The 16,542-nt window shown below is 46.1% G+C and overlaps 1 protein-coding gene across 1 annotated transcript; it reads right to left on the bottom strand.

Moving 5' to 3' along the window:
* Positions 1-756: 756 nt before the first annotated feature.
* SLC15A3 (solute carrier family 15 member 3) lies at positions 757-14,554 on the bottom strand. The gene is made up of 8 exons (XM_033157419.1): positions 13,991-14,554; positions 9,934-10,232; positions 8,085-8,247; positions 4,321-4,431; positions 2,556-2,724; positions 2,013-2,171; positions 1,665-1,823; positions 757-1,336 (listed from the first exon to the last, which is right to left on the bottom strand). Exons 1-8 carry the CDS (start codon positions 14,552-14,554, stop codon positions 1,182-1,184), a joined length of 1,779 nt encoding a protein of 592 aa, XP_033013310.1. The 3' UTR covers positions 757-1,181.
* Between the last annotated feature and the right edge of the window lie 1,988 nt (positions 14,555-16,542).

Below are 16,542 nucleotides of genomic sequence, written 5' to 3'. Positions count from 1 at the left end.
GGTTCAGAAACGCATTGGGTGATTTATTTATTTTTAATTGAAAGTGACCGATGTTTCCATTCCACAATATAAATCTATCCCTGTATTCCCCACATGGAAAATGAAGTGACGTAGGTTCACATTGCATATGTTCAAAATACAAGTGCTTGGATCCACAGAGGTCCTAAAGTACTTAAAGCTTCCCCAAGACACCCCTGTCAGATTCCTCTGATTTCCCATTGCAGTCCCTGCCGTACCCCATCTCCTGCCATTGCTGGATGTTTGAGTCTAAGGGCTGCCGTGAGGTGGGAGGGAGCAGTCAGGAAGTCCCCATTCCACAAGTGCCATTCCTTTCCATCTTCTCTTGGCCCCATTAACACTGTTGTGCTCTTCAAATCCCAGGCCCACCACTTTCTTTCTTTCATGCAACAGAAGCCATGCCCCCCAGAAGCAAGGCAACAGGTGTCGTTTTCTCTGTGACAAAACTGGCTCTCAGTAACTGATGGTGCACACCTTAAAGGCCATGTCCATTCTCAGAAGAGGACTGTGGATCCCTCCACACCAGATCTCGTTGCGTGAAAAGCTTTGTTGTATATATTTGATGTCTTAACCCATCACCAGCCACATCTCCATTTGCTACACTTTACCCTTGACCAGAGAGAATAATTTTCCCGAGGAGGTGACTTTCAAGAAGGCTGCACAGTAGCTTAAAGATAGAATGGTCTTGTCATTGGCTTGGGCATGGGGGGGGGGGGGAGAGGAGGGGGTAGGGGGAGGAGATATACAGGGAAAACTCACCTCTTATTTTGGGGTTTAATCCCACTACCAAAAAGGACAGCTGAACTGCAAAAGGAATGTTAAGTACTCACAGGAGCAAGAGCAGCTTTGCCAGGTCAGAGAACGGGTCCGTGTGACTTAGTCACAGTGGCTTATATCCCGGGATAATTAATTTGGGCTCCCCGGGCTCAGCTTTGAGAACTAAGACGTTAATGACACTTTGAACGTGCGGTTGTCGTCTTTGGCTGGCTGCCACTGACAGCTCTATCCCCAATTAATTTCTCTAATCCTTTTATATACCATTGGCCTCTGCAACGTCCCAGCAGTTAACCATATAGGCTACAGTGGTGGGGATTCCGCAGCATGCTGAGATCCAGGGGACTCTGGCGCCTCTTTGCAGTCCCAGTGGAAGAAGGCAGAGGATGTTAGTTGCCCTCGCGGCCAGCGGAGCGGAGGCAGAGGGACCGCTGCTGCTGGCGCTCGTAGCGGATGGAGATCCAGACAAAGAGGACACAGGTTACTGTCTGAATCCCGGCCAGCAGGAAGAAATAATAATCCATCCGACATTTGTTAATGTTCCCTAGGGGAGAAAAAGGGAGAGCCATTAGTGTACACAAAGCAGGCCAGCAGCAGGGAGTCCCATTGCCATGGACTGCAGCATTCACCACTCCAGGCAATTCTTTCCTCGTATTCTCTGTCTACAGCAGCCTCCTGACAACATACCTTCTTTGCAGCCTTTCAGACACACCAGGTTCCTTTCTCGCCTACGCTGTCCTGCCCTTATAACTCGGACATAGGCCAAAGCCCAGACCCTAAGAGGGGCATGTCAAGAGGCCCTTTAACTCTCCCTACAGTCCAATTTCACCCGCTACTTGTAGCTAAAGGGCAGCAGATGTTGTGTCACTTACCGAAATCCTCTGGGCAGTGCATCCAGCCATTGGCCGGCACAGAGAGCAATGTCAGGAGGCCAGATCCTAAAAGTGATCCCACGCCGGAAATGAAGAAGAAGAGACCCATGATGGCTCCTTGCATGGATTTGGGAGCTTCTGAGTAGGCAAACTCCAGCCCTGGGAGAAAGGAGTTTTGGTTAACCAGAAGAGCAAGGTGCCAGCTATTTTTAAACCATTATTCTAGGCTCCATAAACCATAGCTGTATTTAGGCTTCCATTGACCCCCCCCCCAGCAGCTTTCCCCCTTGTGTGCAGTTCCAGGTGTTTGCTTGCTAGTGCCATAGAAAACTCTTCTGTGCTGCTTACCAGGAATGCTGGCAAAGATTTCGCTGATTCCAATGAGCAGGTATTGAGGGATTTGCCACCAGATGTAGAGCGGGGCTGCATTGTAAACATCCTTCCCAATTCTCTGTGAGATGGTCCCATTGTTGTTCACGTATTTCAGACGCTCAGACTCCAGAACACCTATTGAGCAGAAGCAGCCTTTAGACCCATAGTAAGGATGCATTTCACAGATGGGATATGTTTAATCATAGGCCATGCCTGTGTGTGTGTGTGTGTGTGTGTGTGTGTGTGTGTGTATAGGACCAGTCGCTGTTCCTGGGACAGGAAAAAATAGGGAAAAACAGGGCCCTGCATGTCATATAAAGACCCTCTATTTAAAGCCTTGTCTTATGAGGCAAAAATCAATATTTTTATTTATAGACATATTTATGGGCATATTTTTAAGCCAATTTCGCACACACACCCCGCCTGCGCCCCTGGTGGGGGCCTTCCTCACCACCCCTTAGCTACGATCCTGCCTGTCTGGAAGCGGTTGGGATTGATACATATAAATGAATGACTCACCTGCAACAACAACTGAGGCAAGCCCAAAGAACATGCCTAGAGCCATCCTCTTTAGTGCTGAAGGCAATAGCTTCCTCTTTGCCAGGAACGGGTCTATGACCCGGTCCTTTAGTGGGACCAGGACCAGCAGAACCACCACATTAGCTAGAAGGAGCCAGGCATCTGGGAACTGGGGAGAGAGCGCGCGCACTTCAGATATATTTACATACAGTGTTGTTTTTTCTAGAATAGGAGGTGCAGGAACTCACCATGAATGCCTCTCTTATTCTCTTATAATGGCTATGGTGCCCACTTGAGAGGTGCTGGAACGAAGTACCAGTGAGTTCTAGCTGAAAAAAAGCTCTGCTTACAGATACCATTGACACTTCTATGGAGCTAGTGGATGTGGGAACACCTATTTGATGGGATGTCATGCAATAGGCTTGGATTCTATGGAGCTGCAAAGGGACAATACACACCACCATACTGTCACGATGAGCGGGTCCATGCAGAGTTCAGCAACCACTTTCAACACTGGGTGTCATTGCTTCTCCCAAATGCTCACTCCTCACAATCCGACCCTTATTTATTTACTGTGCCAGGAATGGCTGCCCTGCTGTGGTAAGTGGGTTGAGTTGCAAACTGATGAAGGAACCACAGAACTGCTTCTGCTCAACCAACTTTTTTGAATGCACTAGTCTGATTGTGTCAACTGTCCCCAGCTGCCATGGGCAATTGGTACAACCTTCTAAACATGTAGTGGCTGCCCAATATCACAGTGTGCTTTCTCACCCCTGATTATCATGGGTTGGTTGTATACAAGCAATCCAATTACATGATCATGCTTTTATCATATTCCCCACAATAGAGTGTTTTACAGATTGTGCAAAAAGCACAGTCCTGTTTGTGGCAATCTCTGCATATGGTTGGCTCCCTGCAAGAATGAAATGAACCCACTCATACATTTTTTTCAACAGATTTCCAGAGACCACTATATGGCTCATGGTTGCATATTCTGAGGATGTTTTCCCCAGAATGAAGTTGAGAAATAGTAATAAAAGCAGCACAGCTACCGAACTGAGGAGACGGGCAAGCAATATCAGAAAGGATGGGGGACGGGGAGAGAGAAATAAATGCCGTTTAAGTCCTTCAAATAAAAGAGACTGCTTCCTGTTCATGAGATAGAAGGGCATTCCCTTAAGAAAGAAGTCCAAAGCCAACATGAATGCCTGAGTTCTTTTCCAAGAATCTCTCATTCTCTCCTGCGTTTATGCATCCCATCCTTATTCCAATCTCAACTCTCCCCTTAGCTTAGCGCAACACAGTTTGGGGCCTGAGGGGAAGTGCAACAATTTCTCTTCTGTTTGTGGTGTCTGAGGCCTGTTATCATTGCCAGAGTCACATGCAGCTTGTCAGCAGCTATTCTGCCTATAAAAATAGGGATTGTGCCTGGGTTGTTGCAGAGGAGGAGGAATGTTGCTCTGGGCAGAACCGGGCTGTTGCTTTATGTCCCTTCCCCGAAGAAGCCCTGTTGTTCCTTAACACATTCACCACAGGCTCAGCCTCTTCATTGGAGCTGTTGAGCACCCATATCTCCTCCACTTAAAAGAGACATTTGTTGCGGTGGGTGCCACATTTGAACACAATGTGACCCAAGTCACTACAGCTCGTCCCCTTCTTAAAGCACAGAGCTGCTTGGCACAAGCTCCGTCGTCTGGGCTGGATGGTCTTCCACTGCCTAACGAAGGTCTAACGAAGCCACACAGCATTGTTTCTCATGGCTTACCGTGTAGTGACCCTCTGCGGCCACTGAGAAAGCACTGTTGTTCCGCTGACTCTTCTGAAAGATGTTGGGGATGTAGAGGTGCAGACCCTGCAGGTAGTAGGTTGACTGCATCTAAAACGCAAGACAAGAGGAATGCCATTAAAGATATATATGCTCAGCTAGAAAGATCACGAGTCTTTGATTGACCCCAACCCAGCTGACTGTCAAGGTCTAAGCCAGTGGTTCCCAAAGGGGGGTATTACTGGGGGCAGCAGGGAAGCACTGGAAGTGTAAACGACAATCAGATTTTGAGAAGCTGATATATCTGGATCAAGCTAATCAATTTTGTTGAATTAACTAAACTAAATAGTTTCAACTGGATTTTTAATAAATGTGCAAATAATTGTTGCGGCTTTGAATTTTATTGTGTTATTATCTTCCTTAGTGGCGCATGCAAAGTACTGATAAAGCTTCTCCTTTGCTAAGGTAGAGTAAGCAGCACTGGGGGTGAGTTTATGGAACCAAAAATGTTTGGTATAAGCTCTGTGGTGATCAAACGTCTGGATGTCATTGGCAGTGCCCACCACATGCAGACAACTATTCTTGTGTTATTCCTTGATGTGAAGAAATAAGGAAACAATTTTGAACCAACTTTACAAACAGATGAATCTGTTGTAAAATTCAGGAACTCTTAAATCATTGTCAGTGATATCAAGTCTCCCTGAAACTCACAAATAATGCATCTAATAAAGCCAGCCAGAGCTGTTTAAATCCCTGATCATATTAAATGCCAATAAGAAACATTTAATGTGTTCTCTCCCTGGTGGCTAGATATGCAGATCTGATCGCATTTGCATATTCGGCTGCCTCTGCTACAAAAGTGGAAATTGTCACCCAAATCCTGTGCATGGTACAAAACCCCCTACTTTCTGTCATATAAAGCAGCCAGAACCATGAAGAAATGTCTCTCGAGACCAGAAGAGGGTTTAAGTAAGGGAAACAAAAACACAGGAGTGGGGTCAGCCTGTGTAATATATGGGGTTACAATTGCAAAAAAACCAAACAAACCCCAAAACAACTTAGTTGAATCTGGAATAAACTCATTCATCCATTGCAAGCAAAGAATATGTTGCAGCCCTGAAACACTAATAAAGTATGAAAAACAGGAACGTAGGGCCCAGGTTCTGGTCTGAGACCCATTATGCAGCCACTTAGTTGAAGCTTTGCAGTCAGAGGTGCCAGCTTCTCTGGATATTTGAGGGTGCCCAGTGCGATGTCCTGATGTCATGTGCATGGCCCTCTGAACATTGAGGGTCCCAGCCCCATAAAAAAAAAACACTGGGGAGCCCCAAAATGCCCTGGCCCCCAGGAGTCACCCAGAAAAACTCCGCTGGGCACCAAGATTTGGTGGCTATGTTTGCATGCCTGGGTTTGGTCAATGCCTGGATGGGAAGAACATCTGGGGAGAACATCTGGGGAGAACCCTTGTATGCCACCGTGAGTTCCGTCATGGAGGAAAGTCAGGGGTGTAAATGTAGCAGATGCCCACACAAACTAAGAAACTTTGAAAGTCCTTATAAATAAGCATTTGCACAGGGCTTTCTTTGATGTGCCCATACCCACCCATGGGTCTTCAACACACATTGATCTCCCAGCCATCTGCATGGTAGATGCTGCAAGAACAGTGAAATTCATTATCTGAGCACCTCAGGGATCGGTTGCCTTGTAGTTGGCCAATCAGATTTAGCTACATGATGACATCACAAAGCCAACCACAGCAAGGGCACCTACTTTTACTCAGAATGAGGTACCATTTCCCCACTGTTTTGAAGACCTATCCCCAGTAATCAGTGAAAGTGAGTTCGGGTGTGTTTAATTGATAACATAAGAGGCCATGTATTCTGTGCAATGTGTATCCTCAACCCATTTTGGCGCAACTCTGATTTTAATCATGAATTGGTTAAGCAGTTAAAAGGCATATTATTAAACTGATTCATTACAAAAAAATGCTAGGGGTAGGTAACCTGTAGCCCTCTATTGTTGGATTTGGACTCCCATCAGGCCCACCCAGCATGGCCAACAGTCAGGGGTGATAGCAAATGGAGTCCAGCAACACCTGGAAGTTCCCTATCCCTGCTGAGATGCCTGGTGCCTCCGAGAAGGAAGACCTCTCTCAACAGCTGACTTAGTGCCATAGCACCTCAGAGTGGATAAGTGAAACCGTGTTGTATGGAAACACCATGAGCTTGTATCAAAACAGACATCCTCCTAAGCAATTTTTAACATTTAGAATAATCTGTTTTATTGTTGTCTCCACGCTTGCTCCTTTTCCCTCGCAAATATCTCTTTGGGATAAATGGTTTCACATTTTCCTGGCAACCCACTCACCTACAAACAAGGATTTATGACCTTGTTGAAAAAAATGTAAGGGAATAGAAACATCTCTGCTTCCATAGCTTTGCTTTTTAATGTGCATTTCATTTCACTTTATAGTAACTGCTTGTCAACTTTACAGCTGTGCTGTAAAAGCCAACAGGAACCAAGGGGGAAATGAAATGGGCAGACTTCTGTTTTTTCTATAGCCCCTAGGAACCAGGGCTGGATTAACCATTAAGCAAAATTAACACGTGCTTAGGGCGCCAAGGGAAGGGGGGGCACCACAGAAATTTCCCATTGCAAGATTTACCATGGACCATATGATGCAGCTGAACAAACACAAACATTATTTATACAAATATATAAAACTAAACGTTCTTTCCCATCTTACTGTAGGTTTCATTTCATTTCAAAAAATAAATTTTATTTTATGGTTTTTTATTGTTTATATTTTGAATTAGATATAGAAGAGGGAACCAAAATCCTTTAAGTGCTTAGGGCCTCTAAAGGTCCAAATCTAGCCCTGCTAGGGACCTTGCAGTCTGATCACCCTATGCAAGTTTGCTTGGAACTAAGTTTGGGCTTGAGCCCACATGAATGCATAAAAGGTAAAGAAGCCCTGACAGTTAACTCCAATCGCAAACGACTCTGGGGTTGCGGCGCTCATCTCGCTTTACTGGCCGAGGGAGCCGACATTTGTCCGCAGACAGTTTGTCCGGGTCATGTGGCCAGCATGACTAAGCCACTTCTGGCAAAACCGGAGCAGTGCACGGAAACGCCGTTTACCTTCCCGCCGGAGCAGTACCTATTTACCTACTTGCACTTTTGACGTGCTTTTGAACTGCTAGGTTGGCAGGAGCTGGGACCGAGGAACTCACCCCGTGGTGGGGATTCGAACCACTGACCTTCCGATCGGCAAGCCCAAGGCTCAGTGGTTTAGACCACAACGCCACCTGTGTGCATGCATAGTGGGTTGCAATCCTTGTTGAATTTGCTTCCCTGCTAAGGACGGGGCAGAGCTTATGTAGGCCAAAGACCAAGCTTCATGCTTAATGTAAAGTGACCAAATGGAGAGGGTTCCTGTACAACACTATTACTATTATGTATTATTATTATTATTATTATGAAAGTATGAAGTCACACATGGTTTAAGAACATTTTGGCAATGAAAGGACATCCTTTAACCCTCCACTCCTTCTAACTTCAGCCACTAAACCAGGTATGGGGAAGCTGTAACCCTCCAAATGTTTTTGGACTCCCAACTCCCATCAGCCCAAGCCAACATTGCCAACAGTTAGGGATGCTGCGAGCTGCAGTTCAGCAACATCCAGAGGGCCACAGCTTCCCCATACCTGCACGAAATGGATCAGTGCTTCAGACCAGAATAAGGAAACGGTGCCATGCCCTACCTGGAAATAGACCATCCAGTACGGGATGAGAGTGAGCAACACAGGTAGGATCTTCATTATCACTTGGAAGTTGGCAATATTCTCATGTGACATCCCCACAGGCTGAGTCCTTGGACCTGAAAGTGAGCCATTAGCCTCGGCTTCTGACTGGTTACTATGTGTTCTGTCGATAAAAGGAAAAACAAAAGTGTATTAGGGCTTTTATAACATGACTAGGGTCACAATACAGACTTCAAATGCATTCATGTGGGCTTCTTATCCCCAAATAGCAGTTTCACTTGATTTATAGGAATCAAGACTGTTATTACAGAGCCTGAAGTAACATTCCCCAGAACTCAACAACCTGTTCAAAGTTACAGGTGGGTAGCCGTGCTGGTCTGCCATAGTCGAAACAAAATAGAAAATTCTTTCCAGTAGCACCTTAGAGACCAGCTGAGTTTGTTCTTGGTATGAGCTTTCGTGTGCATGCACACTTCTTCAGAAGGTGGACAAAGTACCCATCTATTTCCCACAAAGACCACAGCCCCTTTGAGCCTTGGCCCTGAGAGTGCATTCCTATGGGTTGGAAGAAGTAGAGTGAGAACTGTTTCTCCTCCTGCCCTGCTGTAAGGGATAGGAAACTTGGCACCAGATAACATAGAGGGCCACAACTCCCATCAGCCATAGCCAGCACGGCCTATGGTCAAGGACAACAAAAGCTGTAACAGTTCAACAACATCTGGAGGACCACAGGTTTTCCATCTTTGCTGTAAGGAGAGTTCTGTGGGTGGTGAAGCAAATGCTTTGGATGAAGAAGGTTCCAGGTTCAATTCCTGACATTTTTAGGCAGGGCAAAGAAAAACCCATCCGAAACCTTGGCACACCTGCGGCCAGACAGTGCAAACAATATTGGGCTAGTCCATGAATGGGGAACCCTGCGGCCCTCCAGGTGTTGTTGGACTACAGCTCCCATCAGACCCTTCAGAAATGATCTGTAGTAAGGAATAATGGGAACTCCAACACCATCTGGAGAACCAAAGATCCTTGCTCTCGAAGGACTAATGGCCTGGCTCAGTATCTTATCTGGCAGATTCCAGTGCACTTGGTGAGTGAGAAGCATGCATTGCTTCACCTACTGCAACTGGAAGGTACTTTCCGCCCTTCTTCAGGGGTCTTTTTATACGGTCCCTTTCCACACAACACAAGTGGACCAACCAAATACTATGAGAGCTCCCAATAATTCCAGGGCTCAGCTTCGCTAGTCACATTTTCACTGTGCTTTTTTCCATTAGATTATGGGGGGGGGGGATAGAATATTAAATTAATTAAGAAGCTATTCCCTCAGGATAAGTTTATGCGGCCTTGTCTGAAAATGCAGCAGAATGAAGAGGTTGAATAGGCTGTATTACTTCAGACTGTAGCAGGGGATGCCATTTTTTTAAAAAAAAATTATAGTGTGTGTTTGTGTGTTTAAGAAACTCTCTGAAAGTACAAAGCTAACATCATAGAGAACAGACCAAACAAGAACCATTTTATGGACCCTGGGGTTGTTGTTTTTAATATCACCCCCTACTTGCATCCTAAAGTGGTAAAGTCCATAATTCCCTCAAGATTCTGCCATCTCATTTGCTGCATCTGTACATGTGCACTGTGTTAATGCCATCTAGGTGAAGGGTAACTCCTTAACAGAAGGTAATGCTTAACCCTTTCTGACTGATCTAAAGAAGTTTTGTTTTTTAAACCAACTGCTACACACATGCTTTTTGAGTGGTGCTCATGCCAGCCTTAAGCGCATATCCAGCAATGCTCAGAGGAAAGTCCCATAGGGCAAATGGCCTTGGCCAGCCGAAAGAGATATCCTCTGCTTTACCTGGTTTTGGTGGTCATCTTCTGGATTGCTTGGCCACAGCAGCTTTTCTGGAGGGCCAACTGGAACATGGGGTAGACTTGACTGCCAGCCGCAGGCTTTGTGACAAAGGTAGGGGCAGCCAAGAGGAAGACGATGAGGGCCAGGGCCAGGCAGCCAGCAGGGATGGCATAGCCAATAAGGAAGTCCACATTCTGCTGGATGAAGGCAATCACCAGCAGAGAGATTACAGCCCCAATATTAATGCTCCAGTAGAACCAGTTGAAGAAACGTCGGGTGGCATCCCGGCCACGGTCCGTCACCTTCAAATTTTTAAAAGTACAGAGGAGTGAGACCATGTTCTGACAGACAAGTTGCTTGTATGACTTATCCCTGTAAGAATTGTCTCCATGTGACTGGCAAGGGATATATTTGAAACCTGAAAGACAACGGGTCCTTTCTATCCAAGTATAAGTGGACTAGGACTAGTAAACATTTATAGGAGTTGATAACCGTTGTGGTCTTATTTGCAAGGCTGATTTCCAAACATGGAAAGCTCTTTCGTGGGAATGAGGTGCAAACCAAGGGGGCCCTGAGGTCGAGTTTGACAGAGGCAGCTGTATCCTGACACACCAAACCCTGGTGAGGAGAAGACTTATCCACTGCAAGGGAGGCAATGGCTTCTTCTTGGCTTGTGAACAATTATGGGGAAGTGGGTGGGGTATCATGGCTTTGACGAAGATGCACAAAAACTGGACGGTGGGTGGCAGTTTGAGCGGGAGAGCACTATATCGTCTCTTTAGCATATCCCTATACCACATTTTGAGGGTGCTGGCTGACGAGTTACCAAATAACTGTGAAGACACAATCTAAGAAGGAGGGGTGACGAAGGGTTAACCTGGAATGTTCTGGACAAGGTGGGGCAACCAGTACTGCAGGAGCTACACTGAAGCTCTCTTGCATTGGGGTGGGGGGTGGGAACAAAGCCATTCTACTGGTCTGTCTACCAAGCCAGATTTATTCAGAAAATAAATTTCTTACATGGTTTCTATTTTTCAAACTCCTTTTGAAGCTTGGCGGTTTTGTTTTCATGGAGGAAAGAGCTATCAAAGGCTATCAGCCATGATGGCATACGCTCCAACATTTCTCTGATGAAAATAAGGACGTCCCATTCCATAATGGTAATTTTATTATTTATACCCCACACATCTTACTGGGTGCCTCAGCCGCTCTGGGCAGCTCCCAACATATATAAAAACATAATAAAACTTTAACATTAAAAAAGGTTTCCCTATACAAGGATTGCCTTCAGAAGGCTCAGGGGTCGGAAAACTCCATACCCTCCAACATTTCTCCAATGAAAATAGGCACATCCTAAGGAAAAGTGGGACAATCCGGGATCCAATCAGAATCTGGGACGGCTTCTCTAAATCTGGAAAATAGAGACACTTGGAAGTTTTGTGATGGCCATGCTCTGCCTCCACAGTTGAAGGCAATCATGTTTTTGAATGCAATTGCTGGAAACCGCAGGACGGGAAAGTGCTGTTGTTTTTCCAATCTTGCTTGTTGGTTGGCTACTGTGAGAACAGGATGCTGGACTAAAATGGGCCAATGGCCTGATCCAGAAAGCTCTTTTTATGTTCTGTTGGGGAATTTCAGCCGCATTCTGGTGGATATTTACCAAAATGGCCTCCTGAATTTTGTCATCCATTAAACGTTGGCACAACTGTGGATTTAGCTTTAATAAGAACACAGCAAGCTGCCCGATACCTAGCTCAGTATTATCTCTACACCAATTGGCAGTGCCTCTCTAGCACTAAAGGTCTCTCCCACTCCTACCAGATGCCAAGGATTGAACTTGTGACCGCCTGCATGCAATTCCTTCATTTAAGATGTTATTAAACAATAAAATAGTATTGCTTAATACAGTTGAAGGAAGCAATGGACTTGGCCCCTACTCCTTCCCAGCTGCATAACAAGGGAGGGGCGATGGGGGCGGTGCACCCCAGGTTCCAGGGGAGGGGGGTGACACTTGGCGGCCCCTCCTGCCACTCCCCAAGCCGAGCCCCGCCGCCCAGGACCCCGTCCGTGCTGCTTTACAGACAGCTGGGGCAGCTCCCTTGGTCGCCGTGGGAGCAGCAGCGCTGGCCCGGATGGACTGCGCATGTGCGGCGCATGCGTCAAGACACCCCGCCCCCAGGGGGGTGCCTCTGCACGGCATTTGCCACCCCGGGTGGCCAAGAGGCTTCCTCCGCCCCTGATCCTTCCAGTCCTCTCTTAGCCCACTGCTTCCTTCACTCACCAATATCCAACTCTAGGAAGCAGGTCATAAAACAAATAAATAAACTCAGCAACATTCACCATTAAGTGAACCAAAATTTCTCAAAATAGAATTTTTTTGGGGGGGGTGGACGGAGAAACTTGCCCACCAAGAATATTTGGTAAAATTGCCCCCACCCCACCCCCCAATTTTGCAACCCACAAATAGCATGGAGAATTGGGGGGACTAGTTTGGCTTAGCTCTAGTTCTGCCGCAAGTAGACAAGTATCTCCATTCTGGGACCAGGATAAGGGGAATTCAATTTGCTCTCAGGGGGAAAGGAGAAAATGCTCTTCCTTGTTCTCTGTAAGGAACTCAGTGAGGAAGTTGCCTAATCTCCTACAAATATGAAAGACCCCTGGCTGCAGATGCTTTTACACATGTTTGTTTGGTTTTAATGGTGTTCTGGGTAAAAACTGAGCATGACGGAAGTGTTGACCCTATTGGTACATGTATCAGAAACCATTCTCATGCTAAAGCCCTAAACGATCTGGGCCCCCAAATATCTGAAAGAACGCCTCTTTCCCTCAGAGGTTTTTTTTTTTGGGGGGGGGTGGAAACCCGGGAGAAGGAATTCCCTTATCATGGAGGAGGCCTCTTCATTACACAGCTTTTGCTGAATCCTGAAGATGGACTTGTTACCCTGCCTGTTCACAGATTAGATGTATATTTTTTTAAGACCTGCTTTATTTCTGTGATTGTAAGTTGTTTCAATTTTTTTTTAACATTGTGTTTTAATTGTTGTAACCCACCCTGGGATCTTAGGGTGAAGGGTGGGTTGTTATTAGTATTATTGATGATTATGATAATAACAAGAATTCTACTTTTTTTAAAAAATGAAAAAAGCTTTTATTGTCTTTTTCAGAAAAACAACACATAGAAAGAGAAAAGCTACATTTAATTGAAAAACGACTGAAGAAGAAGAAAAGCCAGCATACTGAAAAAGATGCTTTAGTTAGGGCTCCTACTTTAGAAGTCCCTCCCCAGAGAGGTTTGCTTAACAATGAGTCTGTTATCTTTTCAGCCGCAAGTTAAAAACTTTTCAATTTTTGGAGGCCTTTTCTAATTTTGTTTTAAATCATTTAGGTTTATGTTGTGATTTCTTATATTGCTACTGCGGAAAATCTGTACTGAAAAGCAGGATACAGTGGTGCCCCGCTAGACGAAAACAATTCGTTCTACGAGTTTTTTCGTAGAGCAAATTTTTCGTCTAGCGAAGCGGCAATGGAGCGCGGAGGTTTTCACGCTAAAAAAAAATTTCATCTTGCGAAGCAGCCCCATTGACTTTTTTGTCTTGCGGGTCAGCTTCCGCTAGACAAATGCCGTTCGTCTAGCGAGTTTTTCGTCTAGCAAGGCATTCGTCTAGCGGGGCACCACTGTATAAGGAAGTATGTAAAAATAAACTAAAATAATGCATTCTGCTTTTAACAAGAGTCAGGAGACAATGAGCCAAAGGCTGCATACACTTTGCCTTTAAAGCACATCCAAAACACATTATTTCCCTCAAAGAATTCTGGGCCCTCTGGTTTCCCCCCTCACAGATTTACAATTCCCAGCAACCTTTAATAAATCACAGTGCCCAGAATTCTTTAAGAGAAAAAAACCAAACCATTTTGAATGTACTTCAGAGGTATTGTGTTTACTCAGTCAACGTATATTGAAGACAGAAGGAGCCCATGAAACAAGGAGCAAAGTGCACCGGTATCCTCCTTGTATAAATACCAGTAGGAAGGGTAGGTGTGAGCACAGATCTGTTCTTACCTGGTCAGCGCCAAATGGTGTGAGGTTGGCTTTGACAGAGCTGATGCTCAGGGCCAGGAGAAGTAGACCACTGTACATAACAGCGGCACAATATTGACTTGGCAATTGCTGGTTGCAGTCCGTAGTACCATTTCTGCAGGCGGGTTGTACTGGGTAAGCTGGCATCTCCCCGCACAGCCAGAGCCGACTATCTTGCGAGGCCACGGCTGGCAGGAGGCAGGCCGACAGCAAGTAGAGCAGGAAGCTGAATGCGATGGTCCAGTAGCGGCCCAGGTAAGCATCCGCAAGCCAGCCCCCGATGGGCGAAAACAGGTAGGAGGCCCCCAAGAAGAGCAACGCCGCACGCGAAGACTGGGCGCCGCCCCAGTTGAAGTCGCTGCTGTTGAGGTACAGGACGAGGTTGGAGACGATGCCAAAAAAAGCGGTTCGCTCCAGAATCTCCACCAGCAGCACAGCAGCACAGGCAGTCTTCCTGCCCACAAAGGGAGATGCGGCAGGCCTGTCAGGGGCCTCCTCCTGCCTTATGAGGGGCTTCCGCTCCTCTCGGGCCCCCAGCGAGGCCATGCAAGCCCTGCCTTGGGATCTGAGCTCTTTATCCACCTGGCTATTTGCTTATTCTCTCGGCCTCTCCCTTTCTTGCCCGTGTCTTTTCCTCCGAGTCTTTCTTCCCAGGGATCCTCTTTCTACTCCAGAGCCTCTCAGCGCTCCTTGCACTTCCTCATTTCTCTGCTCAAATACAGATGTCATATGACAGCTCTTTTCTCTGAAAGGAAACTTTCATTTTCTCTGAGGCAGAGCTGGTTCCCTTTTCCCATGAGTCACAATCATATTTTCTTCCCTCCCACTTTACAGTCTTCCATCCCTTCTCGCAGTAGTTTTTTGAAACAACAACAGCTCTTTAATAAATCATCTATTTGTTTGACTTTAAAAACAAAGCAAAACTGCTCTTTGGCTCCCTAGGTCACCAAAGGTTTAGCCTTTTTCTATGAGGCTCTCACAACTAGATGAGACGTAGGGAAATGGGCAACCACAACAGCACCTCCCTCCCTGCCCCAGCCAACACACACATGAGGGCATTTTGCTCAAGGCTTTCCTAAACGCAGGGAATTCACAGGGGGAACCAACAATAAGCAGCTCCCTCCAGATCTCCATATTTGGCTCTCCTTCTATCCCAGGAATGCAAGACCTTTTTCAGTCTACAGGCAGAATTCCTTATTGAGCAAACCTCCAGGAGCCGCTTGGCAGTGATGGGGAGGGCCAGAGACAGACAAAAGTGAGCCGAGCAATTAATGCAAATGTTTGCCTTCTTACAGCAGGCTAGTTTCTACACACACTCAGTAGTGGCTGGCAGGGCCGCACAGGTGGAGCTGCGTGCATTTCTTGACTTCCCAATGCCACATGTTGCTGCCTGTTACCATGAAGGTAAAGGGAGCCTGGCACGGTGCGGTGCAGCGGCAGAGGCAATCCGATGCCGTGCTGCACCATGCGGAGATCCCCACTGACTTCCCCCTCCACCTCTTGATAACCTGCAGCAATGCATGACATAGGGAAGTCAGGAGAGCAAGGCGTCCATGCAGCCCTGACAGATGCTACTGTACACACTCACCTGCCCCTCTCTGCCCTCCATCCAGACAAGCAAGAGTCATTATCATACCTCAAGGACACATTTGGAACCAGGCAGAAAACCTCAAGGGGTGTGTACCTGGAGAGGGGGGTTTGGAAGTGTCCTGAGGGCTCTGTGTTACCTATGGTGATGCACATCTGCTTTAGCTCATGGCAGGCCAAAGAGAGGTGGTCTGCCTCAACAACAAGGCCTAGAAATGATTGTGTTCTCCATTCCTTCCCCTCTGTTGATGAGTCAGCAAAAACACCCATATTGCGGCACTCTGGATGAGAGCTCTCTCGGTGGGACATCCCTCATTGGGACATCAATCCATTAAACTTCCTTATAGCTGCATGATGAAAATCAATGGAGTAGGACAATGCTTACTTTCACCCTTAACCTGTGAATGCAAGTGACCCCAAAGGAAAGAGAGGAATTATTGGTCCCATATACATCAGCAATGTGTATTAGTGTTTTTGAAAGATGGACCTTTAGGGAATCTAAAAACTTGTATGTGGGGGAAAGGGTTATTCACCATTGGCCTGCAGAAGAGGCACGGAATTAACAAGTGAGGCAGGTGTGGTTTGTACCAATTGGAAGAGGATAGATTACTGTTCTGACTCCTAGTCCAGCACCACACAAGCATTGGATTAGGGAGGTAGCCAAGACACACTTCTCTGCTGGCATTTTACTTCAAGAGCCTGTGGTGTAAAGAATTGTGTTCCTTCCCATTTTTTTTAAAGTTAAAAAAATTCTTCCTCTCATTCTGAAATCTGCTTCTTTCTCTGCCCATTGGACTGTCCCAATCATGATAAAAAATAAATAAAATGCAACCGTTTTAATATTTACATTACTTCAAGTCATATTCGTAAACTGACGCCAAAAACAAAACAAGATTTAGGGCCCTCACAGACATTTTGTTTGTACAGTTAAGTGCACACTTCTTATA

This window comes from Lacerta agilis, chromosome 1 (genome assembly GCF_009819535.1).
Source record: "Lacerta agilis isolate rLacAgi1 chromosome 1, rLacAgi1.pri, whole genome shotgun sequence".
NCBI lineage: Eukaryota > Metazoa > Chordata > Lepidosauria > Squamata > Lacertidae > Lacerta > Lacerta agilis.
This window is presented reverse-complemented; position numbering and strand designations above follow the sequence as displayed.